General features: G+C 42.4%; 2 protein-coding genes across 2 annotated transcripts; one reads left to right on the top strand and one right to left on the bottom strand.

The window, feature by feature from the left end:
* Nucleotides 1–4: 4 nt before the first annotated feature.
* MALSU1 (mitochondrial assembly of ribosomal large subunit 1) lies at nt 5–8,782 on the top strand (the record flags this gene model as incomplete). Its single annotated transcript, XM_006038265.3, has 4 exons — nt 5–83; nt 856–1,034; nt 3,861–3,942; nt 7,137–8,782. Coding segments are annotated over 4 exons (498 nt in total), but the record flags the coding sequence as incomplete, so codon positions are not given.
* Nucleotides 8,783–11,825: 3,043 nt separating this feature from the next.
* Nucleotides 11,826–20,971, bottom strand: LOC102368179 (insulin-like growth factor 2 mRNA-binding protein 3). The gene is made up of 4 exons (XM_025194765.1): nt 20,939–20,971; nt 19,758–19,889; nt 16,166–16,279; nt 11,826–14,207 (listed from the first exon to the last, which is right to left on the bottom strand). Exons 1-4 carry the CDS (start codon nt 20,954–20,956, stop codon nt 14,106–14,108), a joined length of 366 nt encoding a protein of 121 aa, XP_025050550.1. The 5' UTR covers nt 20,957–20,971; the 3' UTR covers nt 11,826–14,105.
* Nucleotides 20,972–27,152: the final 6,181 nt, after the last annotated feature.

The following is a 27,152-nucleotide window of genomic DNA, read 5'->3' as shown; positions in this document are numbered from 1 at the left end:
CGCGGGCTGCGGACTGCAGCCGGGGGTGGCCGCTGGCCGGGCTCTGGGCGGCGGCGAGGAGAAAGTGGCGTGCGGGGCGCCAGGTAGAGCTGGGGGAGGGTGGGTAGTGGTCGGCGCTGCACAGGGGTTGGGAGCAGAAAGTGGAGCAGTCGATCCGGGGCGGGCGCAGGCCTGGGAGCAAAAACCAGAGCAACGGATCGAACGCGCAGCCGGGAGCGGGAAGCACAGGAGTGCATTGGGGCAGGGAGCGGGAAACAGAGCAGTAGACCAGACAGGGAGTACAGGGCTGGGAGTAGGAAGCAGGGCAGTGGCAGTAGATCGAGCAGGGAGCAGGGGCCCGGGAGCAGAAAGCCGCGCAGTAGATCGGGCACGGAAAAGGGCTCGGAGCGGCGCTCGGACAAACCGCAGGGTTAGTTTATGGGACGCCTGCCGGAAAGGTTGGCTGTCAGGGCTCCTGTGTCCTACAGGTGTCTGATGCAAGTTCGGAGCTGGTCGGTTTTGCATGTGGTTATTCCCCTTGCATGAATGAGTCCAGATCGGTTTGTAAGTGGGCTTATTTAACCTGGCTGCATAGAAAAACCTTGAAGCCTACCTTAATGTTCGCAAAACTGGGCAAGATCATGGTAGGGACAGAGAACAAATGGATCTTTATCCCTTGTGACAGGTCTTTGTTGTCACACTATCATATCACAGGAAGCCTATTTTTATATATTTTAATTTTTTATCTTGCAAAATCCTTATTAGCATTGTAACAGACATCTCTTCATTATAGGCTTCTCAGAACTACAAAACTGAATAATTTTACAATAATCATGAAAGTGCTTCCTATTAAGTCACTGTCCTTTTCTGTTCTAGGTCAAACGCTTTCCAACTTCAACATTGATTTTGTTGTAACTTTACTGAGGCAGGAAAATGCCAAAGACATTTGTGTCATTCAGGTGCCTCCAGAATTTAAATACAGTGACTACTTTATAATTGTGAGTGGAACTTCTACAAGACATGTCCAGGCAATGGCACAATACTTGCTGAAAATGGTAGGATGCTTACTTCTATGTCTCTCTTAAGCAGAAACATATTCTGTGAAGTTAAATTGTCTCATTTTTATAAAGGTAACAGAATGCCAAGCAAGGAGAGGTTTAATATTGTTCATATGGCCTGTAGCACAAAAGAGTAGCTAGACACATGCTTTCTCACAGAGTAAATTCTGATAGAAAGATCTCTCCATACCCTGACAGTTGTAATGCAGAGTTTGGGGGAATAAAAAATTAGGACTTTCAAAACAGAGAGGATAGTGCAAGCAACTGTGGGGTTATACATGGTATTTTATAATGGTGAAAGTAAAACTTAGTTGTGCATGCTAAGAAAAAACAGCTTATTGCTATGAAAAAACATAGTACCTAATAAAAGGTCTGATCTTAAATACTGGATTTGGCTGTCCCATTATTTTTCCTGCAAGGAAATAGGATCCAAAGATCATCTGGGGAAAGAGCAGAAATTAGTGTGGAAAGAAGGAATGCCAGCATTATGGAAATCCCCGGAGACTATGACACTCCTCTGTGGCTGGGGAGGGAAGTGTTCAGGCCAGGCATGTAGCTGTGTGTATTATACTTGCACATGTAGAAGTTGTTGAGTAAAAGTCTTGCTTTCCCAGTGTTCTAAATGGAGGTGTCCCTCACCACCTGGGACAGAGACATGCTTTGGACTGTTTACCAGTTTGAAAGCCACTGGCTACTTGACTTCTGTTAGGCTGTGATGGGGGTGGGAAATTTAAGAGGCCATATTTGCTTGTTGTGGGATGCAGGTGAATACACCCTGATAATACCTTGCGATAGAGACCTATGAATATAGACCTAGTTCCTAGCTCCAGTAACACCTGTGCAGGGTGCTGACATGGCTCAAAACTATAGCTTGGGTTCTTTTTTTACATAAATCACCTTACACAGTGGGCCTCTAGGACATGAATAGGGCACATCAGTGTTGTTATAACATTAAATGTAGTGGGTTAACTCTTTTGATTGCTTTACATAATTACAATGTGCAACTTCTCTGCCTTTTTTTAATGAGAAGATCTAAAAACATTTTAATCTAAGACTAGTGGCTCTGCAGATCACTTTGTTAAAGATACTCTTGTGTATTCTCTTAAAACAGCCACATCCTACCCCCTGCCTCATGTGGTGATTTTAAATTTAGTGAGGAATACTTATGCAGCTGATAGAAATCATAGTTAAATTTAATGGAAAAGATCTAGCTAGCTGCTGGAAAAGCACGTGTTAGCACCTTTGCTTGTGAGTTAGCGCTGCGTGGCTAGAGAAAAAGGGTGAGCAGCAGCAGATCTCTTTTAGTTGGAATTGGGCTTATTGGTTTCTTGCAGCCCATGACTACTGGAGTGTAGAAAAGATTTTCCCTCTGCTCATCATGTCTGACTCCTGTGAGCTTTTGCTCTGCCCTTGTTTTCCAATGTAAAAACTAAAGATCATGTTGATATGTACCTGTAGTGATATAGGTCTGACCAGAAGACTTGCAGAGGCAAGAACTGCTCTAGGAGGACACCTGTTTGTTAAAAGTGCATTACCAAGAAAGCACAGCTGCTCTGCTGGGGTTTGCTGAGCTGTTCTGTTTGCGTTCTGCAAGCTTGGGGCTCATTTCTTTGCATTTGCTGCAGTGTCCCTCCAGTCCTCTGGTTTATTTTTCTGAATGTAAACTTGGGCCAAGATTTCCCTCTCTGTTTCCCATATTCATGTACATGTTGTCTGTACATTTGGTGGGTTTCTCAGAAACTGCTCCCCTCAGACTGAAATTAATTTAGGTTCTTTTTAAAACTAGAGGACCCTTCATTCCTTGCCTGTTACTTCTCTCTGAATCTCTCTTGCATTCTCTAGCCTTTTACTGATTGACTCCTTGCTAGACTTCTTTCCCCTCCTTTTATAGTCCTGTAGGTTTTAACCTTGAGGTGTAGAGGAGCTGGAAGAAATCTGCAAAAGAGGAGGAAGTCCCTGCTAAAGCCTTAAAGATTTCAGGTACCACTCTCTTAGCTGGCCTGAAATAGAGTGAGGATCCTGATCTCAGGAATCCTGGGGAAGTGCCTGACATTAGTGATCTCCTTGTAAAAATCAGGAAGCTTAATAAGCTTGAGACTGCTGTTTGAGGCAATAGGGGCCAGAGCACTTATTGCAGACAAGGTGGCTGTGCACCAGTTAATGTCTAGGACTTGAGTGTTGTATATGCTATATAAACACTATCAACTGGTAGGGTGCTGCTGGATAGGCTGCACTAAGTAGTCAGTCTGTTTCTTTTCCCAATCCCTTTTAGTGCACCGTGTGAACTGCGCCATTATACCTATTGTTGCCTTTTACTCAGCAAGCATGCATTGTGTAAATGTTACAGTTTTACTCTCCTGTAAGTTTGATTCAGACAGAAAATTTCAGCATGAATTTTTAAAAAGCCCAATTATAGCTGTGTCTAATAGAATTCATACCTATCATGCCTTATCTCATGGTGTATGCTATAGCTTTTTCTACTTCAGGCACAAAAAAATCTGTGTTTAGCCATTAAAAACTTTCTCCTGAAGGCCCCTATTCCCTTTCTATCCCCAAAATGGAGCTGCAGTTCATGTTCTCATTAACGCAGGAAAATAGTGCTGCTCCTGTTTTATTTGGTAACTGGGTGGCTAGTATCTCTATTTCAAACCCTTTCAAACTTTATTTTTTTTAAAGGTCTACAAATGGACCTGTTGTTCCAGGATTGGTCTTTTTCATTCCACATTCAGGGTAAATTCTGTAGACAAGATTAGCTTGCATCACTTGAAAATAAACATTTCAGAAAATCTATTTTCATGTCAATTTGCTGCTTTTTCTTTTCAGTACAAGCATCTGAAACAAGATGATGATCCTTATGTCCAGATTGAAGGGAAAGACACAGAGGACTGGATGTGCATTGATTTTGGTAAATATTTATTAATTTCACAAATGCTTGTTCTGCGAGAGGTTGAAAGAAACATCTCACTGTAAACTTTAGCTACAAAAAGGTTCGGAGATCTAGAAAGGCTCGATTTTTCTAAGTCGAGTTTTGTTTTGTGAATTCCATTAAATTTCTATATAAAAGAAGATCTGTGCCTTTGAGACGAATGGAATAACAATTCTTGACTAAAAATAGCTCTTGCCAGAGTAGGGATCAAAGAGCAGAAGAGATTGTCTTCATGGGGCACCTAGAAAAGTGACTTTCTTCTGGTTATTTTCAAAGTACAAAAGGGAATTGAATATGCTTTATTCAATTATTATTGAACTGTTGAATTCACATTTCTCCATTTGTTCTGTTAATTACAAGATTCTGTCTGATAGATTAAGATCTTAAAAGGATTACAGTTAACTTCCCTGTTCCTGTTTAAAACAGTTGACAAATATATTTTTAAAGACTTGGGCCTCAAGGTGCACTTCTCCTTCAATGGGCACTTCTAATGAGACAAAATTTAAATATTTAGAAAAAAGAACCACTTCTGTCATTAAAAGCATTTTAGGAAGGGCTGCACAATGAAATGACAACTTAGTCAAATGTGGCAAAATTTGTGTTGTGGAGTAATGATGCCAGAAGTGGCAAGTAGGAGACCATTTTAACTTATTGCTGTAAAACAAACAACAAAATCCATTAAAATTAATACAGTGAGAAATTGAACCAAAATTTTTTTTATTGCCAATAGGTCATAGTAATAATACACAGAAAAAGTATCATTTAATTTTTCCACTAGGAAATGTAAATAAAAAACCCACAAAATCATATTCAAAATCATATAAGATTGCTATAATCTTTGACCAGTCAAAAAATAGAGTCAATTGATAATATTTGACCAGTCAATTGACTGGCTTGCAAACCCTACACAGGGTGACAACAACCTTGAAAACTTGTATCAGACGCGCACACACTCTGCTGCAGTTTTTCAGTACTATGTTCATGTTGGCTTTGCACTTGAAATTTAAGTGATTATTTTCTATAAAGCACAGGGTGGGTTCGATTAAATCACTGGTAAGGATAATCGGCATATGTTCTATGTTTCTCTTTAGCCCAATGTTGAGAACTCTGGCTATGACAGCTTCCATCTTTTTTGTCGAGATTTTGTTCATAAATTGTCATTATATTAGGCCAGTTATCACTATATTGCTCAAAATAGTCCACAACTGAGTTCCATCACACATCTTGTGGGAAAATTAGTTTGGTTCCTTCTGCTTTCTTCAGAACAACTGCTGCAAAGCGGTTGTTACAAAAGTATTTTGCAATTTCAACAAAATTGTACTCAAAATGTTTCTTGTTTGTTTCTACTGCCCCTTCCTTCTTGCATTTATCTCCATTCTCCTCCTACTTGCCCAGATCTACTCCACCCCCAACAATCCTCTATTCATTTAACTTCTTGAAACTTTGCACTTTTAGAGAGAGGTAAAGGTTTGACTCTGTGTACATGCAGCTTGCAGAGATGATATGGCTGATGGGTAGGTAAATCAGGTGTTATCTCCAGGGATCCTGGTTTTCTGTGATTAAAAAAAATCTATATATTAGTGGTGTTTAATTTTGATCATGGAAAAATGTGGATTTTTGGATAGTTTTTTTAATTAAGAAATTGGGTTGATTTGTTTTTATTGGAGAAAGCCAAGATCCTTGTTTCTCTCTCATTTCCATATGCTGCTGTTAATAAGGATATTATATCTGGAGAGACAAATCCACAGTTTGAGAACTGAAACTAAGCATCACAGAGATGCTTAATGGGATTTTCTAGACTGAGCACTGAGTCCTATTGGGTAGAGTGGTTTTCTTTAATCTTTACTAATCTATAGATGAGCCTCTGAGAACCCCAGTAAGAGTGGGCCCCTAATAGTCCAGGGCCTGTTGTGACCTATTTATAAAACTTTTCTAAAAAAGTTACATGAATATATTGTCTGAAATACTATATCATTAGAAGTTATCCCTATTCCATGATGATATCTTTGAGCTTTAACATCTCTTAAAACTTATCTTGATATAGGTTTATTTTTTTTAAAGAGCATCTTTAAATCAGTTTATTTAATCATTTTTTATTTTTTAAATAAAAAGAACCCATTTTTTATTTTAAAGTCATTTTTTTTCCACCCTGATGAAGTAGCACAATGATTCTCAACCAGGGTGTCATTGCACTGTAGGGTGTCTTGAGGTCCTTTCAGGTTCTCAGAATACCATGCAGTGTTAGTGCTTAGGTGGGAAAATATAATAAGCCCAAAGATTTCAAATAAGAATTCATAGTATTAAAAACATTTGACCTGCTGTAACCCTCGTGAGTTCTTTGCAACAGAAAAATTGCTGTTTTCTACAGTCAAATCAGTGAAAACAAAGAGCTGGAATTTTCTGAAGGCTGCCTTGACCCTAAAGAGGGATAGCTTGAGTCAAAAAGGATGAGAACTCCTGAAGTAGCAGAATGTATAACTTCCCTGCAGACTCTTAATTATTTAATCCGATAGTACAAATGATATTCCTTTTATTACTTTATATGCAAGCCATGTTCTGAAAGCAAGCTGAGAAGCTGAAAGGAGTAAAGTAAATAAAAGTTAACAGGTACAGGCAACTAACTTATAAAAGTCTACTTAAGTTTTGCTGTTAAGGCTACTGCTCCATTTTTATATACTACAAAAAACACCTATACATTTTAAATATACTTCTGGCATTCTGTTGTGCTTATACCATTTCATAGGAGGATGCCTAATTTTCTGTCCATCAATGATAACTAGTCTGTACTTATAAAATACTACTTTTTACATATACACCTCACCATTCTGTCTCTGGATACTAGATTATCTGCTTTTCACTTCCCAGTATAGTTCTTGCTTCATATCAATGTCATGAGTCATGACACTGAAAGAAAAAAAAAAAAACTCACCCTGGTTTTCAAAGTGCCATTATAATTGGATTGACACTAGCATTGCAAGTAGAGGAACTTGAAACTGTTGAAGTAAAACTAAATGTATAAAATGGCAATGTAGTGAAATGTTCTCATAGCATTTGGTACTGCATGCTAACGCATTCTTCTGAAATAATTAAGGAATATCAAGGTACTAGTGTTTCCTACTAGAGATGAGCTATCCATTTGCTGCTAGTTTATTGTGACCCTTTGTCTTCTATAGGTAGCATGGTGATCCATCTCATGCTTCCAGAGACAAGAGAGATTTATGAATTGGAAAAGTTATGGACCCTCCGCTCTTATGATGACCAGTTAGCACAGATTGTTCCAGAGTCATTACCAGATGACTTCATATTTGGACTCGAATCTCAACAACAGTGATCAAAATCTTTCTTTCAGGAAAAGAATGTCATATGTATAATACAGCTAACAGCATTCACCACTTCAGGATTTAAATAAAACTGAATTAGTTTTTGGTTGCAAACTGAGTTGGCTAACTCTTGGAAGGAGGAGGAACTGCTGTGCTTTGAAGCAAAGATAGAATGACTTGAAGGCAATACCACACCTGGTTAGGACAGTAAGTGAATACCATATTTAATGGAGCGCTTGGTACCTAACTTCCACAATGGACATAGGCAATTTTATGAACAGGACTGTATTATCTCATTGCTTTGGATGGGTAGGAAACTGAATTCCATGACTGAAGAGGTAGTGTTTTACTTAGTGATTTCAGGTTGGTAACAGTAGAGAGTCCATCACCTTCATTCTTTTGTAAAGGAAGATGAACCCTATTTACCTCTATACAAAGAGCTCACTGTATTTTGATTATTATTTAAATAACCAGTAGTTTTCTGTTCATGACTAACACAAGGCATAACAAAGTTGTAGGTAAGCAGTTATGATACTCTTGTATAGACATGCTAATAAAGCTGGCATTGGCAAGTTTCATGTAACAAAAAAAAATTCTTGTCTGATAAACCAATCCAATTAACACAAATTTAAAATGTTACAATGAAATGCAAGTTATCAGTAGCCAAATATTGTGTTAATATTAACAATAAACCAGATGTTGATGAAGGAAGCAAAAAACTTCTTTCTTCAGCATTATGCATCTGTGGTATATTAAACTTATCCTTATAGTTATTTCATTAATGCTACTCAGTTACGTAGCTTATATCCTCTCTACACATGACATTTTAATAAGTGGAGCATTAAGATAATAGAGAATGGAAATGGTTAAGTATTAGCCTGCCTGAATCTATATAAATACTAACATTCTTCAAGTTAATGGGAAAAGATAGATGTTTGTTGTTAAGCAGGCAAAAAAAAAATCTCATCTAGAGATTATAGGGAAGCAGAGATGGAAAGGACCTCTAGAGGTCACTTAATCCAACCCCCTGCCTGAGGCAGGATCCATATGTATTCAAAACATCCTAAAGAATCCATGATCTAAATTCTGTATAAGCCTACTGCTAACACAGACCTAACACCCTGAGCTGTCACTGATTAAAAGTAGGGGAGCCATGCCAGCCAGTGTCCTGCTTCTATTTGTTAATGTATGCTCAAGAGATCCCAGGTAGAGGGCTATGCCACCCACTACTGAGGAAGTTAAACCCCCCTAGTTTGTACCAATCTGATGATGGGGTAAAATTCCTTCTCAATCCCAATACAGTGCAGCTGTATCACACTGCAGACTAGTATTCAGTTTGTGTTCTACCAAGACTACCCAGTTCTTTTCCACAGTGCTGCCATCCAGCCAAGTGTCATGCATTTTATATCTGTTTATGATTATTGCTTCTAACATGTAGCACCTTGCATTTGACCACACTGAACTTCATCCCATTAGCTGTAGAGCAGGGGTAGGCAACCCCCCACATAGGTGCCAGAGTGTGGCACACAAAGCCAATTTGCTTGGCACGTGTATCTGGGGGCAGAAGGCAGGGAAGGGGCTGGGGCTGCACTGCCACAACAAGGATCAGGCTCCTTGCAGCTCCCCCACCATCTGCCCTGGCACTCCAACATTTTACAAGTTGAGTTTGTGGGTGTTTTCAGCACTGTCCAAAAATATTTCCGACCCATACTCTAGAGAGTCTAACCCAACTTTCCAATCTGTTGAGATCCTTCTGAATTGTGCTCGTATTCTCCAATATGTCCTTCCCAATTTTGTTATCTGCAAACTTGCTCAAGAAGCTATACCAGCATCCAAATTGTTAATAAAGATACTGAACAGCACCAGACCCAGAACAGACCCCTGTGGGACTCCACTTAACCTCCCATTGTTCTGACATGGACCCATTATTACCTTTTGCTTGAGGCTATTGAGCCAGTTATCTGTCCATCTTGTAGTAATTTTATCTAGCCCATACATCTCTAATTTATGAGAAGATCATGCAGGACCTTGCCAAAAGCCTTGCTGAAGACCAGATTCAGTATATCCACAGCATTCCCTTCATTCACCCAAGTAGTTTCTCTTTCAAAGGAGCTCAAGCCCTGCTGTCTTGAATTCATTCAAACTCAACAAAATCTCTTGTGTTATCTCCTCCCTCAGATTGCCCCTTTCCTTATCCACATAATCCTTATTAGGTGTCTGGCTGCAGCTGAATTTTTTTGTGAAGACTGATACAAAGTAACTTGAGTAGATCCTCCTCCCTTGGAGGTAGAGTAACTCACTTAGCTGAGGGTAGTGGTAAGCTACTCTCTTATGGTATATGAACCAGCAGAGGGGGAACAATTTGCCTCACCCTCAGGATTAGGCCTTCAAAACTGCCTTTGTCCCCGGCCAGCTGGCAACTGTCAGCAGCAACTGGAAGTGGAGAGACCCCAAACCCCTTCTCCATAGCCCTCCCTGCCACCAAGCAGCTGTGCACTGCAGGGCCAGGGTCAGTGACAGCTGAGGGCATGGGGCCAGCCCAGGCTCCAGGCAGAACTTCCTGCCCAAGGCTAGATCACAGCCCTGCACAGCACTGCCTGGGATGGCAGCAATCACACTCCTAAATTAACCCTCAATGAGATCTGGCACAGATACTCAATAAAAAGCTTTAACAGAAAGTGCTTTAGGTTTGTACACATCTGTCAAGGTTAACTTAGAGTGCAATCTGCCATTTTTAAAACACTCGTAAGAGCTGTTAATGTCTGTTTAGTTATTGCTTTAAAGTACTTTCTGCCTGCTTAATATGTGATGTGTGTAACGCAGGGGTAGGCATGGGTGCCAGAGCATGGCACACAAAGGCATTTTGCTTATCACACATCTTGGGGTGGATGGTGAGAAAGGGGTTGGGACTGTGTTGCTACAAGGAACAGGCCCCTTGCAGCTCCTCCACCATCTACTTTGGCACACCAACATCTTCCAAGTCAAGTTTGCAGGGTTTTTTGGCACTCTGCCCAAAAATATTGCCAACCACTGGTGTAACATCTGTACCTAGCCATGGGGAATAGCTGAAGTTGTGCACACCCTTTAACTTTGACATATCCTAGCTACCATAAATGCTCCAGTTGTAACACAAGGTGGCTATTTTTAAAATCTCTCTGTCAAAGAGTAAGTGGGAACAATGCCAATTCTTAAATTAAGCTTTAAGCAGCATCCCCCTGACCTCAAAGCTAGCTACAGCTTTTTTCCGTGCCAAGACTAAATCTTTGTGACATGACAGCGCAGCCCCCTCCTGGCATTGGTTTCTCACTTCCCTCTTCTTGCAGGAGTACCTGATATTTAAATCATAAAGACAAAAGTGGAATACAAAACAGCTATGAAGTAAAACAATTGCTCTGGATTCTCTTAGTCAGTTCCTCTTCCAAAGAAATGTCAAATATGTTTTTATTCTACCTCTCCCAAACAAAAAGCCCCATTCACCAGGTCCCTTTTCAGTTACCCAGTAGCATTACTAGAAATTAAAGGGTAGATACCCCTTAGGAAACTTGAAGCTAGGGACAGGAATGTCACTTCTGCACACCAGCATTGCAGATTCTAAAATTCCAGGGACGGTGGGATTTACATGACCTATCTGAAGGAAGCTGAAGCAAAGGACAAGTGCAGATAGCAGCCCCCCCTACCCCCCCAAAGAAAGCAACACTAATATCCCTTACCCCCAACCTCCCTGCAGACAACCCCAATCTCTTTCCTTGGCATTTACTCTTGGTTGTAGCATGTGGGTAGAGCCTTTCCAAAGAGACCTAGGCCACTCAGAATAAGGACCCTACATAACAGCTGCGCCTACACTAGATGCTAACTGAGCAGTTGTTACTGCAGTCATTTCTGTTACTGCACAGTCATTTCAAGTAAACAAGTATGAAATGACTGCGCGGTGACCGGAGTTACTGGATAGCCGCACCGTGGAACGTAGTTTTCGTGACTGACTGTGGAGTAGCGTCGCATCACGCTTCCTGCCACATGATGCTACTGCATAAATCAGCGTCTCATGTAGACACAGCTAGTAAGTAGCAATGAAACCACGAAACAGGTGGTGTAGCACTGATATGGGGAGGGGATAACAAATCGCAAAACTTGAGACCAATGCCACTCTTGAGCATGGCAAAAATTCTAGCCATCAGGGTTTTAGAATATTTGTGGATTGCTGCTGCTCCTTATCCAATGGCTATTATAGAAAAAGACAAATGGAAAACAAAATAATTAAAAACAAAATCTAAACCACACACACACACACACACACACACACGCTTGATTAGAACAAATTTAAATAATTTCGCAGATATTTGCATCATATTTTTAAAACACAAAAAACCACAACTACATCTGATGATAGGAGTTAAACTCTTTATTCCATTCAGAGGCATCTGGCAAGTGGAGCTGCGTTGGGGGGCACATTACAGATGAAAAATGATCCATACTTTGCAGATGTTGAAATCATTTACAGTATTTACTTTCTAGCTATTCCCAAATACTCCAAATTACCAAATCTCAATTGAAAATAAAAACATGATTTACCACACTAAGTCTAGAAATTTAAGAAAGATGACAGTATTTAAGTCAGCAGATGTAAATGCAGCGCCTATTCGTAAAATAACTTTTATGGAAAATAAGTCAAATCCTTCTCAAATGTTAAGAAAGGAACGTCGGACTTAGACTTAAGCCTCAATGAAAATTAAAATGCTATGACTTTTCATACTTCGGTAATTTTAAATTAATTGCAAGAAAATCTAAGGCTAGATGAAGGTCACCGTCAAAAAGGAAAAGAAACTCATTTTTCTCTGCTAAAACTACAACATAAGTTGGTGGTTTTTAAACCAATTAGTAAAGAAGAGATGCAGGAAAAACACTTCAGACCATTTTCAAAAATTATCTAATCTGTACAACAATGATCTTTGGGAAAAGTATCTATTCTATGTAGAAATGCCTCTATTTCAATATGAATCTAAGAGGTAGATCAACAAAATGATGAAACAAATGTTTTTTGCTAGTTGTGCCCCTCAAATCAGTGCAGCATGGTGATTCTGATCATCTCATGCACAAAAACATCACAAAAAAAGGTTCAGAGGTAATAGCATGGCTCTGTAGACCACACACATACAGGCGCGCACGCGCACACACACACACAGCAGTCTTTATGCACCATGTGTTGCCACATTTTTAAAACTGAGGTAGACTGAAGTTTATTGTAGAAACTTGAATATTACCACAATCATTATTCAAATTACATTCTGAAATTAAAAAAAATTTGGTAGCTTTCCTATTATCCCTGCCTTTTGACATTTTTTTCCTCTAATGGTTGGTTGCAGAACGTGCATAAATCCTGCTGCATCTATTATAAGCCAGGCAAAAGAGGGTTTTTTTTTTTCCTTATAGTTTTAAAACCTTCAAAGTGGCTTAGTGTGGCCCATAACAGCGGCTGGATATGTAAACTTAGCCTTTCATTATCTTTACATGTGATCAAACAGTGTTTGACCTTCCCCCATCGTGGTAACTGAAAGCAGTATGATGCGATCTGCAGTGAGCAACAAGGACCACATGGCCTTAAACATGCCCCGGCAGACCAAGTGTTCTATCAAACTGAAGATGAAGCTTGCTCTTTGAACAGAATGGCAAAGTCCAAAAGGGCTGCAAATGTTTAAATGTAGCATTATTAGGTAGTGATGGTCAAAGGCACAAAGGGTTCATGCATTCAATCAAGTAGCACAAAAAAACCAAAATTCAGCCTCCTGCAGCCTTTTAATTTTTTCCCCCAACCCCAGCCTCTTGCCATCACTTCCTTGTTCTGTTCCCAATAAAGTACCGTCACAAACTTTTTCATCCCATCTTAAAACAAAAATAAACGGCATTGCTGCTATCAGAATGTTGGCATCATTCGCTATCTTTTGAACATTCGCTGAATTTTTTTTTAAACAAATGATGGTGTTGAAACCCTCAGAAAATCTGAGGCTGTATTTTTTCCATCTTACTCCCATCAGCCAGCAGCTAGAAGCATCCTACTATATTTTTCCCCCCCAGTAATTCCGTAAGTACTCCAGGCTGGTGGCTGATCAAATTTTAATTTTTTTAAAAAAATAAAATGCTCAAGAACTATTAGCTTTATAAAGTATACAAAATACCAAAAGAAAAAAAAAAGCAAAAAGGAACAATTTCTCATTGAGGTACTAAATGCCTGAGGTAGTTTAGTAAAATGCATATTTATCTTTTTATGCCCTGGCCAACACCATGCAACACTTCCCCTTAGGTTATTCATGGCAGTGTTATGTAAAAACGCAACCAAATTTTTAAAAAATGCTACTTGTTTAATATTGGGACTAACACTTAAACTCTTGTCAATGCCCTTGCTCTAACCCTAACCCACCCACAATCCCACCCTCCAATTGTGTTTTCTTTTATGACTGGACCTATAAGAGCAATGCCTTTTTTTTAACCAGTGAACTCAGAAGAGAAAGCTTCATTAAACCAAGTTCTAAAATTGTTGGGGAATAATAAGAACAATAAAAAAAGACCAACGAGTTTATGTTAAATTGTGAGAATAGAACAAAAGGGAAGTGAAGGGGTCCTTATTTTAAAGCTGGGTTTCAAAAGTTTGAGAGAGCCTAAAGAATACATTCTCAGAGACAGCGTTCAATGGTTGCCTGGTCCTCAAACAGGTGACTGGCTTGGTGGAACTTCTGCATATAACTCCAACAGGTGTTCATCACCTGTCCATCTGTAACACAGTCTGTCTTTGGTCTGGCATCTGTCTCTGATGGGCCATTTTCTAAACCTTTATTTTCGTCTTGGCTGAGGCTGTCCACTTTGCGCTGTTTTTTGCTGTTGCTGTTGCCTCCTTACCTGAGCCAGTATTTCCTGAATTTTCCTCTGGGCAAGCTGCAGGATAGAAAGCAATATGCTTTGACTGCTAACTTGTTACACTGGTTTTTAGAGTTCATCATTAGTTTTCCCCCACCCCATTTTATTTAGCACCAGGGTCAGTTTCCCATCTATAAAAAGGGAAATTTATAAAGAGCTTTGAGATTTATGTACAAGCAGCGCTATGCAAGAAGTAGTTTTTACTTAACTGATCATCATGTGCCCTCATCATGTGCATAGATTTTTTTTTAAGGATAGGGTTGGGTGTTTTTAATTATTGATGTGTACAGACCAGGGCCTTTTATTACAACCCCTATGGCAGCGGTTCCCAATCTGTAGTACAGGTATCACCAGTGGTACGCAGACAACCTGTCAGTGGTACTCATTAACAGATTTATCATAATTACTTTATATGATAAAAATTTGCTGGTGGTACTTAAGGTTTATCATTTTAATTTGGTGGTGCACAATCTGTTAGAGTTTGGGAACCGCTACCCTATGATGTTACCACAATGCAAATAAAATTAACAACCAACCAACATCTAAGAAAGTCTACAACATTTATCCAAATGTTATTCCCAAGTTAGGCCTCTGACAAAACACAAAGATGTTCCACAACACTGAGTTCCACATTAACTCATTCAATTTTATTCCTATTTTATAGTATTATATAATATTACTTATGTCACTATGCAGCAGGCTTATGTATTGAACATGAGAGAATTCTAAAGGTTCATCTTACACAAGTAAGATTTCTTTTTCTGAAACACCACTTAGCCTCTGAACTGGACACCACAACAAACCAAATAATTCAGGTTAACTCCTCTGTGAACATGAAGGTAAGTGAAGGGTGATGTCTCTTAATCCCTGTATGATTAATTTCATAGATTATTAATATAAGTAAGTACTTTATACACAGATTTTAGTTCTAATCCCAACAGACTAAAGCTGCGAGAATAAGTATATTGAGAAGAGGTTGGCAAAAAATTTGTTCTACAGTTTTAACCTTACTGTACTCTTAAGCATTAATTGCACCACTCACATGTATCAAATTTATCTGGTCCGGTGGGGCAGATGAGTGGCACAAGGCTGGATCAGGACCATAGACCAGCCCCATATGCTGGATCCAATGCATGTCTCAGAGTGGGTACCATGTGCTGCACACATGTGCCAGAGTGACTAGTCCAGGACCTTACTGCATGCAGTGCCTCCTCCAGCCACTTGGGGGCCATGCTGCCCACAGGTCTGCTCCATACTGGATTTAGGGTGCATCCCAAAGTGGCTGGAGCAGGTGCTGCATGTATCATCTGCTCTGGGACTGTGCCACCTGCTCCAGGAATTGTGCTGGATCTGACACAGAGGTGCAGTCCCAGAGTGGTCAAAGCATGCAGTTCATAGGGCTATCTGGCATGTGTTACAGGCTGTCTGTTGGTCAACTCTGGGACTCACAAGCAGCACTGCAGGTCAGATGATAGGGCTTCATGGACTTGATGTGGGCTGTATCTTTGACAACTCTGGTATAGCTGAAGCACAGCACACCTGGTCTACTTTTCCATGGAAAATTTGAAGTTCCATGCATTATCCTGTTTTGTTTTTTCTGAAGGCAACTACTTGTCTTTATATTAAAAATGGAAACAGTGAGCATGCCTACATGTGCAATTAATGCTACTTGGCTTTCCTGTGCAGTAAGCACCTGCACGTTTAGATAGCAACACTTTACTGCGCAGCAGACTAAATTGCTTTACTCATGTAGATACAGCCAGTATGTTGTAAATAGCTCACCTGACAGGTCAACCATAAACTGATTATCATTTCAAAAGTCACAGGGTGAGATAGGTATGGCTCATGGCTACTCAGGATTTTCTGTATCTTAGAAGTTACTACTTGCTTGGGGTGTACATGCATAGGAAAAATTCCTGGGTGCAAAACATAGATAAGGTACAAAAACTAAATAAAAATCACTGAAACAGCCCTACCTGGCATGCATAGAAATGGCCAGTTATTTTCACAACAACCTGATCATTTTCATCTGGGGTCTGGTCACGAGGGACTACAACTTCTGCACTTGTCAAATTCTGAAGCTCATTTACCTGTAAATAAATACTGAAGTCAGCAAAATGCAGCCATTTTAATTCATGAAAATTTAACGTTGCTGGCCATCTGATCTATAAAAACAGCACCCATAGATTTAGAAGTCAACCTAAATGCAGCTGTTTGCTCGAAGAACAAACAAGCATTTTTTCCACTGAAACAGAGCAAAGTCAAGCCTGTGAAAAAAAATGCATGTTACTTGGAACATGGCAAGCAAGCAAAGAATGAGAAGCCTAAATTACATATTACTAAAATGCCTCAATTCCAGTGACTAACATTTATGTTTCTTTGGACTGTTAAAATAACCGAAGTGATAACACCAAAGATATTATGCAGCATACACTGTATGTGTAGTATTGCAGTCACTTCCACCGTGAATATCATATTGTTATAGATTATAAATTCACGTTTTGCACTGTCCCACCTAGATTTTGAATCTGTCAATCCAATAATGTTGTTCAATTAACAGAAAGCAAGTAAACTTTTTAAAATGTTGCTCACTGGAGACCTGAAATCACATTCTCTACTCATTTAAAGTATTAAATGAGACTCCAGGGTGGTATAGGGGTCCTCAAACCATGGCCCAGAGCTCTTGGACCTATGCCTATCACAATAGTGAAACATACACAAATATGTGGGCAGTGCAGTTCCAGCATCTTAAATTTTGTTGGACATGTGTGAGACATCAAGAACTGCTCACTTTTAAGTCCATGCCCACTTGGATATCTAAAGGAGGACTGGAATTTTTTTTTAAGTCTGTATCTTTGTTTCTTCAGTGTAAATTAATCCATGATGAGGGTTATTTAACAACCTCAGAATCTGAGAAGGAAACAAAGCAGAGGCAAGAAGAAAACTCAGCAGATAGGGAGAAATTAGAGCAACAAGGACTGCAGAAAGTGGTGATCAGGTGGTGGTAACTTCTACACCCATGGAGTGAAAACAAAATAACCAAAATACACAGATGTGATTCACTAAGTAGCTTATGCCCAGCACAATAAAAAACAATGCTGATTTTCCTTGTCTTCATAATTCAATTTTAACACTGTTTGAAACCCAGCACTAGAGTTGCCAGCAGAGAGTTCCTCCAAAAGGTGTTCTCTACTTTTAGTGATTTGTAACAGAGAGAGTCCAAAAGACCAAGCAGAGGACTGAATAAACAGGGACATCTGTACATCACTGCTTGTACAAGTGCTACAGGCCAGTTCAACCAGTAGGATGTTGACAAGCTGAGCACCATCAACTCCAGCTGAAGCAAACAGAATTAGATCATTCACAATCTCTGGATAGGCCATGGACTTAATAGGGCTCAGACTCTCCATTTATAAACCTGGGATAGCACTGATAATTAAGGCTTGTTAAAGTTCTTTGAAGATGCCAAGTAAAATACATTGATGGTGTTAAATATTAGTTAAAAGGGAACTATGTCGCTACTGGCCATAGTTCATGGCAGAGTGCTAGAAGCTAACAAAATACCAGACTGCATTTACTTCATATGGAAGCATTTTGGTAAGAAAAGTCATTCCAATTTTTAATGAAATTGTTCCTTTTAAGTAGGGGTACACCAATAGAGATTTTTGGGGCCGATACCAATAGCTGATTTTTAAGGAGGCGTATTGGCCAATAACAATCCCATTTCCAATATGCAGCTCTTCAGCTTTAAGAGCTGCATCCAGCTGGTAACTCTTTGGAGGGGAGGAAGGGGGGGGGGGGGGCGGCAGATAAAGGCCCCTGCGGTGAGGGAGGGAATGGGACTGGGGCAGGTGCTTACCAGCCAGGGCAGGGAGGGGAGGGGCACGGGACAGAGCCACAAGTGGCTTGTCCAGAGTGGGGGGGCACATGCCCCTGGATCTGCGTGGCATGGGGCGGGCTGAAGGTGTGGGCTGGGGCTGAAGGGAGGTGCGGCTCATCGGGGGGGCAGGGGAAAGGAGGGAGGCAGCCCCTACCGCTGTGCATGGCTTGTCTGGTGCTTGTCTGGTGGCTCCGCTGCTGCTCCAGCCACTTGTCAGGGAGGGCATGGGGTGGGGGGCATGTGCCCCTGGATCTGCCCAGCTGGGAAGATCCCAGCCCACTCTGCCCTCCCAGGCCAGTGGTGGGAGCAGCAGCAGGAGCCACCAGACAAGCACCGGATAAGCTGTGCACAGCGGCAGGAGCTGCCCTCCCTGTCCCTTCCTGCGCCCCCCCAATGAGCCTCACTTCCATCCTGCATCCACCCTGGCCCCAGCTGGGCAGCCCCTGCCCCAGCTCCACGCCCTCCCTCACCGCAGGGGTCTTGATCTGCCTCCCCACATCCCTTTCCCCTCCCCTTCCCCTACACCAGACTTACCAGCTGCACACAGCACTCCACGCTGCCAGCTCTGCTCCTTACTGCCTATGTGCTACACTGTGGCTGTGCGCATGCACGGGCACTTAATCGGACAAATTAATCGGCTGCATCGGGCCAATTTTTGATACAGAAAATTTTCTTAATATCGGTGCCAATCTGATATTGGACCAATGTATCGGTGCATTTCTACTTTCAAGTCTTCTACTCTGACTTCTGAACAGTACAACAAGAGGCGTCCATTATATATATGCAACAAAGTGTGTTATTAACCTGGTCCATTAAAGAATAAGACTATGGCCAGAGCTTGCCATTTCTGCTTCAGTTTATCTCAAAAGTGGTGGTAAAACCACCTGCTTTTATACCCTGCTCTGAGATCTTGTAAAAATTCTACAGTAGTACCCAGAAACCTAACAGGAAGAGTGGTACTGGGAGTATTAGTCAACTAGCCCTTAGGTCCAAGGCCTCTGTGGACCAAAGGATGAAGATCCAAGCCAGCACAAACTGGGCTGTTTTGTTTGTTTGAAAGAAGGTTAGATTATCTTAAAACTGATCCCATCTAACTTCCAATTCTAATAATGGCATAGGGATGGTCTGTGAGGTGCTAAGACCCTCTTTTCTGCCTGGGCAGCAGGCCAAAGCAAAGCAAGTAGGATTTGTAGGGTCTGGGGAGTGGGGAAACCCAAGAAAACAAAACACAATTTCCTCCTTTTCTTTACACTGGAAAGCTTGTCCAGCACTGAATACACAAGAGTCTGATCTTGCCAACACTTCCTTCAGAAGGTTAAGTCAGCTAAATTGTTGACACAAAGAATGATCTACACGATCAGGCCTCTAATTAAAAACCTATTAATTTTAAATGGAAGGGGAGTAACTGCATTTGCCATTAGAAGTCCCAAAACCTATGACTGGGATTTAAGTCAGTAGTTATCCTCCTGATTGGCTCCAAATGAAATCTAAATATTGATTTTGAGAAAGGTAATTCTTTTCTGCTTGAATTTCGGAATGGAGAGAGGAAAAACTGAAGGACCAATTATGGCTTACACGGCACATGCAAGCTTCAATTACTATGCAAAGAGTTAAAATATGAATTAGCTTAAAGCTTATACTTCGGCTGTCCTTCAGCTCCGTTTCTTTTCTCTCAGTTCAATACTTACTGTTTTGCCTCCTTTACCAATAACTCTACCAGCAGCATAGGATGGCACTTTTATATGAGCCTCAAGTTTAACTTCTTCTTTAGGTCCAAAGAAATTTTCTTCTTTAAGCTTTCCATAGATTCTCCCTTGAGCCTGTGGAATGAATTTTGTCAGAGTTAAATTCTAGTACCACCCTGAAATCTAGTCCATTAAATATATCCAACATGCACTAAAGAAAACTGACAACATACATAAGCAAACACAAGAAAAGACGTTTTTCCCCCCTTGTAAAAACTTTTTCCACTTGAACTACTTTTTCCAAGGTGCTTGCCTCTAACTAGAAATTGCAGGAGTCAATCCCATATAGAAACTGACAATCTACCCAAGTTTCAAGCACAGTAACAAACAACAGCATTCTACTGTTTTCCAGTGGAGTAACTCATTTTAAATGATTACCTCTTGTTTAGTGGTAGGAGAACTGCAAGCCAGATGTATGTTTTTATTACTACCAAGAGCCCAAAAGCAGTTTATTTGCTCAAGCACAAGTTAGTTCCTGAAATTCATTCTTTAAAAGGATGTTGAAATCAAATGCCAAGACATATTACAAAGACTTAATTTACACCAGGTTGTATGCTTTTACACAAATTACTGAGTAACCAAATGCAATGTGTTGGTTTAGGCAAGTGTCAGTGTTTAGTTTTTAATGTACAAAATTAAGTCTTTCATTGTAATTCTGAGTGGCATCTTGGAAGTAGTTTTATTTTAACCAACACAGATCACCATATAGCAGTGCTGGGTACATGAACATGCTGGGTAGTAACACAGATATCAATCAAGATGTGTCTGCCCATTACAAATAGGAAAGTGAGAATAAGTGCCCAGCTCTTTCCATTTTTTAAATATCTTGGTTTTAGTTGCTTCTCAAACTGCTTCTTAGTTCCCTGTCATTCACAGGCTGTCATGAATTACATTTTTTCTTCCATTCTTGGAGACCTTTCAAAATCAGGTGGATGCTTCCTTCCTAAGCAGTACCACAGAAACTGATTCAATGAGATAACTGGATCCTAAAGGATGCATTCTCCATTTGATTAGTATTTCAGTCCCTTTCCAAAATCTTGGCAGCACCTGTCAGTCCTAACACTGCAAAGACCCACAAAGTGTCAAAACAAGGAAAGATAGATGGGAAAGAAGTAATAGCAGACCTCTGACACAAGCCACATCAACTGATGGAATACCAGCCAACCTGTGACACCTGAAGCTTGACCATCTCAGGGTTACTCTTGTCCATTTTACCTTATGTGTTACAGCCGTGAAAGATTCAAGAAGCTAGAACAGTATAAAGCAAAAGGAAGCTGGATCACCTTATAAATTTTCAGCAACTTTTCACTTGTACAACACAAACAGCTGGTCCATCAAAAAGGGCACTTTGAAAGTGCTGAACTAAACTAAAATAGGCTAATCAAAAATTGTGGCCATGGAGCTGCAGGCAATCAGCTCTTCCAAAAAACAGGCCACAGAGACAAATGGTTATGCTTATGCTTTGGGGGATTACCAATAAAGGGTTGAGTTACAGACCTGTCTCTTACCTCTTTCAGACTTGGGTGGTAGAAGTGCCTTACCTGCTAAGAGGGAATAGAGGATCATTGGAAAATGTAATTGTATTTTGACTTGGTGTATAAAAAGGGTAAATCAGTAGGGGAATCGTAACTGTCCCTGAATTCTGTATCTAAGCTTACAAAAGTCCTGATTATAGACAGGCTGTAGTCTTCTCTCAAAAGACCAGACAATGTTGGGTTTCTGGTAACTCTTCCTGCTGGCAGGGATGAAGAACAGCTCAAAAAAATCTGAGATATGATGTCCCCACAAGGAACCACAGTTATTGCCTGGAAGGATTTTCACCACTTGTTGACTAACAAGCAATGCTACTGGAGACAATTAAGAGAATGAGTCCTTAAAAAAAGACCATTTGAAGCTTTCATTCAATCTAGAGATATACTCCAAACAATAGCGGTATGGATTGATTTTATAATCTCAGTCAAAGGAACGTTGTTCAAAGCAGCAAGAGAGTCTGAGTGGGCTGAAGCTGAGTAAAACCTGGTATAATCCCCTCAAACATAGCTGATGTGCATACATCTCATGCCTTAGCTGGATAGTCTCTATAAGGATATCAGTTGGGCTTTCATCCTCTTTACCAACACAACAGTGTACACAGGGCTTTAAGTGAACTGCTATTGTTCAAATAAAACGGATAGTGTTCCAACCCTATCCAGCATGTGAAAATTTGCTTTGTCCAATAAGTGAGGTTTTGAAGGAAGGATTAGCATATGAACAGATTAACAGAGACATTCAAGTCTACCTTAGGCAGAATGAACCCTGAAGTTAGTTTTATGTAAAAAAATATACAGGCAACCCCCACTTAACACGGTTTCACTTAGTACTAGTTCACTATAGCGCTCATTTAAAATTCATACCTGATTTCACTTAGCGCTGAGCCAGTTTCGTTATAGCGCTCAGCAAAGCAGCAGCGGCAGCAAGAAGCGGGGAGTGGCAGCAAGTGGGTGGGCAGGCATGAGCATGGGGCCCGCACTGGTGCCGCAGGGCCAGGGCCAGCAGGGGCCCACAGAGGGGCAGCAGGAGCAGGGGGCCCAGGCTGGCACATGGTGCTGGAGTGGCTGGCAGGTGTGGGGTGGAGGAGGTAGAAGTGGTGGTGGCAAGAAGCAGCAAGTGGGTGGGCAGGCATGACTGCAGGGCCCCCACCAGTGCCAGCAGGGGCCTAGGGCAGGGCAGCAGAAGCACAGGGCCTGGGCTGGCACATGGTGCCGGAGCAGCTAGTGGGCAAGGAGGTAGGGAGAAGCGGTGGCAGCAAGAAGCAGTGAGTGCGGGGCCTCCGCCAGTGACCGAGGCCAGGGCCAGTGGGGGCCCAGGAGTGGAGCAGCAGAAGCGCGGGGCATGGGCTGGCACATAGGGCAGGAGCAGCCAGCAGGTAGGGGGAGGGGTGGGGAGAGGCAGTGGCGATGGTGAGAAGCTACTGCAAGAAGCGGCAGTAACCAATTATTTCTATTTACATTAATGCCTATGGGGAAATGGGTTTCACTTAGCACGGTTTTGCTTAAGGCTCAGTTTTTCCAGAACCAATTAAGAGCATTAAGCGGGGGTTGCCTGTAAACTGGATCTTCTGCAAGGGTCTGGGTTTCCCTTATCTTTATATATAGACTTCCTGGTAGTTATAACCCGTCTTGACTGGGACCTCATAGTTGCTTTCACATGGTAAGCAAGAACTTATTAAAACAATCAACATGTTGAAATCATCCATAAAGAAAAAGATTTCTGACAGGTGAAAAATCCTGGATTCAGCCTTTGAGAAATTGTCAGAGTGCAGTGAAACACTGTCATACAGAACTATAACTAATAGACCAATTCACAGAGATTAAAGCCAGAGGATCCCTAACTGAGGTAAAGAATAGTCCAGATTGCTTTACTGACAGAAAATAAACCAATATATTTGGAATGATTGCCTGGAGAGGTGACCAAGGGTATTATACAGATGAAACTGAGATTATTTTTGTTTAGACTGGCAAATTTGCTTCAAGGAAGATCTCCTACTCTGAAGTAAGATGCCAGGATAGCTACAGAGAGGAACTGTTCTGGACACCTTAGATAGCCAGAATCTAGACTGCTAGGTGCAGGGATTGTGGGTCAAATATACACTGCTGTGGAAACATCAGGTTGGCCAGTTCACACCAGTATTGTGATCAGTCTCAGAACAGTTACCTTCATGAAGTCGAATACAAAAACAGCCTGACCCAAATTGAAGGTACCATGAAAACTGTCCTGTGTCACTGAACCTTGTCAGTTTTCTCAACAACTAGAGAGATCAGGAGTATTGGTGGAAAGTGTACAACAGATCAGGCATCCAACAGATGTGAAAGATCTCCACAAGGGACCGCAGACTCCCAGTGGAAATGGGTAAAGAGGAGGGCATATTGGCAGATAACAGGTTCCCAGTGATCTTCCAAGTAGCTCTTAGAATTCTTCTAAGGATGTCTCCTAGTGCCACACAAAGTAAGAGGGCATTACCCATGGAGAAAACTGTCATCCGCCTTAGGACAAGGAGCAGATCTTCAGTAGCAAAGCAGATCTACATAGCACAGCCTGGCAATGACATAGCAAGTTTATGGACTGCCGGAACCAATTACTACAATGGTGCTAAGGAAGTAGTTGATACTAAACCAAGGTATCTTGGTACAGAGGTGCTCAGTACCATTCTGGATGATCTCAACATGCTCTCCACTTGAATTATCAAGGCAACAGTGGTATCCTCTTATCAATCTTATCGGAGTCAGCTCAGTTCTTGGGATGAGAAAATTGTTGATGCCAAATTCAATTCTGTGCCAGGATATAGACCCAGGTCATTGCCTTTAAGGCTTAGGAGAAGGCACCCAGCCTGGCTCTTGGTGCAGTGCTACTTACAGTACCCTTCTGAATGGGTGCTACTGACAGACTGAGCTTTCAAGGAGAAGTGGTGCAAGAGCTTGAATGGACACCTTGGCTGACTGTGGCTCTGACTGAGCATTGACCCAATATCTGACACTTCTCTAAAGCTGTATGTGGATCTAATACAAGGGGAAAAGCTGTATGTGGATACAAGGAAAAACTTCTTCACTCCAAACAATAGCGGTATGTTTCTGGAACAGACTCCCAGAGGGTATGGTGAAGGCACCTCCACTGCAGATCTTCAAAAGGAGACTGGACATGCACCTTGCTGAGGTTATTTGACCCCAACAGTCTTTCCTGTCCAGAGCAGGTGGGCTCAACCCGATGATCTCACAAGGTCCCTTCCAGCCAAAAACTTCCATGAATCTGTAATAAGATTTTCACAGACCTTTCCAAGAGCACAAATTTCTGGTTTCTCTCTTGCCTTCAGTCTGCCAATGCGTCTCCGAGAAGACCCTGAACAGCCTAGTGGATCATAGGCTGTTCAGGCAATCATTCGCTGACCAGTGGATCATAGGCTGACCAGGCGATCATTCACCTTTCCCCCAAAGGTACGCGTGTGTTCTCTTCTAGGTTGGCTGATCTCCTCCAGCGGGCTTTGAACTAGGCTTGTCAGGGGAAGGGGAAGACGAGGGCGGAGGAAGCCTTGGACCACTAAACCAAGCGTCACCTGCAAGAACAGCCCAGTCTAGACAAACGAGCAGAACAAATACCCAGGTAAGCAACAGGGGCCTGGGTAGTACTGAGATTAGGGGGCCAGTGCATGCATCTTCAGGAGACCTCAAATGCCTCTGCACTAATGCTCGTAGTATGGAGAACAAGCAGAAGGAATCCACCCTCCTGCTAGCTAACACCAACCCAGACATAGTGGGGCTCACCGAAACATGGTGGGACCCAACGCACGACTGGGCGGTTAATATCAAGGGCTATAGGCTGTACAGCAGGGATAGGACAGGGAGGAGAGGTGGGGGTCTGGCACTCTATGTCAAGGAGAAATACACGTCCTTAACGAGTGGCACTGGGTCAGAGGAGGGGCACACTGAAGTGCTCTGGGTTAGAATACAAGGAAGTTGAGGGGAAAGGGACTTAACGGTGGGGGTCTACTAGAGCCCACCCAACCAAGGGGAAGAGCTAGACGGGGAATTTTTGTCAGCTCACGGAGGTAGTTAGGTCAAAGGACATAGTCATCATGGGTGACCTGAACTTGCCAGTCATCTGCTGGGAAGAGCAGTCAGCCAGGTCTGACCACTCACGTAGGTTCCTAGCCAAGATACAGGACCTCCATCTAACCCAGGAGGTGCACAGCCCCACCAGGGGAGACGCCCTGTTGGATCTGGTCCTGGCCATGGGTGACAACCTGGTGAGGGGTCTGCGGGTGCTTGACCACCTAGGTGACAGCGATCATCACCTGCTGGAATTCACCATCCAGCGCAAGGTGGCAAAGGCCTGCAGCAAGGCAGCAGACCTCGACTTCAGGAGGGCAGATTTCAATGAGGTAAGGAGAATAGTTGGGGAGGCACTGAGGTTCCAGAGGGGAAGGGAGTCGGCTGTCCACGAAGAGAGGTCGTTCCATAAGGAGACGATCCTCCAAGCCCAAAGGGAGGTAATCCCAATGCGGATCAAAGGGGGCAAGAGGGCGCAAAAGCCCCCATGGCTCACCAAAAGCATACGTGAACATCTCCTAGCTAAAAAGGAGGCGTACACCCAATGGGAGGGAGGGGCCATCACCAGGGAGGACTATACCTCGGTTGCTTGGGGCTGTAGCGGGGCGGTCAGGAAGGCCAAGGCGGAGATGGAACTGGGACTAGCTACCCAGATCAAGGACAACAAGAAGTCCTGTTTTAAATACATAGGGGGTAAAAAGAAGGTACCGGGTAACGTGGGGCCTCTGCAAGACACGCTAGGAAATCTGGTCATCACACCAGACAGCAAAGCTAACTTATTTAACAATTTATTTGCCTCCATTTTTCTGAGCAGGGACGGGGTCACCCCCTCCACTGGGACCCCCCGTAGGTCCCAAGGGAGGCGCACCCAGGCCTAGGGTCAGTGAGGACCTAGGAAACTTCTGGAGGGACTGGACATATTTAAAATCAGCAGGTCCTGACTATCTCCACCCCAGAGTGCTGAGGGAATTAGCAGAGGTCATTGCGGGACCCCTGGCATGGCTTTACGAGCACTCATGGTGCTCTGGCGTGGTGCCAGAGGACTGGAAAAGGGCCAATTTGGTTCCCATGTTCAAAAAAGGGAGGAAGGAGGATCCAGGAAACTATAGGCCATTTAGTCTTACCTCGATCCTGGGTAAGCTTTTTGAGAGAATTATTTTGGTGCATGTCCACGAGGGGCCAGCAGGGGAGATTATGCTTAGGGGCAACCAACATGGGTTCATTAGAGGCAGGTCCTGTCAGACCAACCTGGTGGCCTTCTGCATCTAAGGATTTTGTGACCTGGTCATAGGTGTCGCTGTGAACATAGTCTTTCTGGACTTTAGGAAGGCCTTCAACACTGTCTCTCACTCCATTCTCATTAAAAAACTAGGAGACTGTGGCATCGATACCTACACAGTCAGATGGGTCACTAGTTGGCTGGAGGGCTGCACCCAGAGAGTGGTGGTGGACGGGTCATTTTCGACCTGGAGGGATGTGGGCAGTGGGGCCCCCCAGGGCTCGGTCCTTGGGCCCGCGCTGTTCAACATCTTCATCAGTGACTTGGACAGGGGTGTACAAAGCACCCTGTTCAAATTTGCAGACGACACCAAGATTTGGAGAGAAGTTTGCATACTAGAAGGGAGGAATAGGTTGCAATCTAACCTAGACAGGTTACAGGAGTGGGCGGATGAGAACAGGATGGATTTCAACACTGACAAGTGCAAGGTGCTGCACCTGAGGAGGAAGAACCAGCAGCAGACCTACAGGCTGGGGAACT

Source organism: Alligator sinensis, unplaced genomic scaffold, assembly GCF_000455745.1.
Source record: "Alligator sinensis unplaced genomic scaffold, ASM45574v1 scaffold912_1, whole genome shotgun sequence".
Classification (NCBI taxonomy): domain Eukaryota; kingdom Metazoa; phylum Chordata; order Crocodylia; family Alligatoridae; genus Alligator; species Alligator sinensis.
This window is presented reverse-complemented; position numbering and strand designations above follow the sequence as displayed.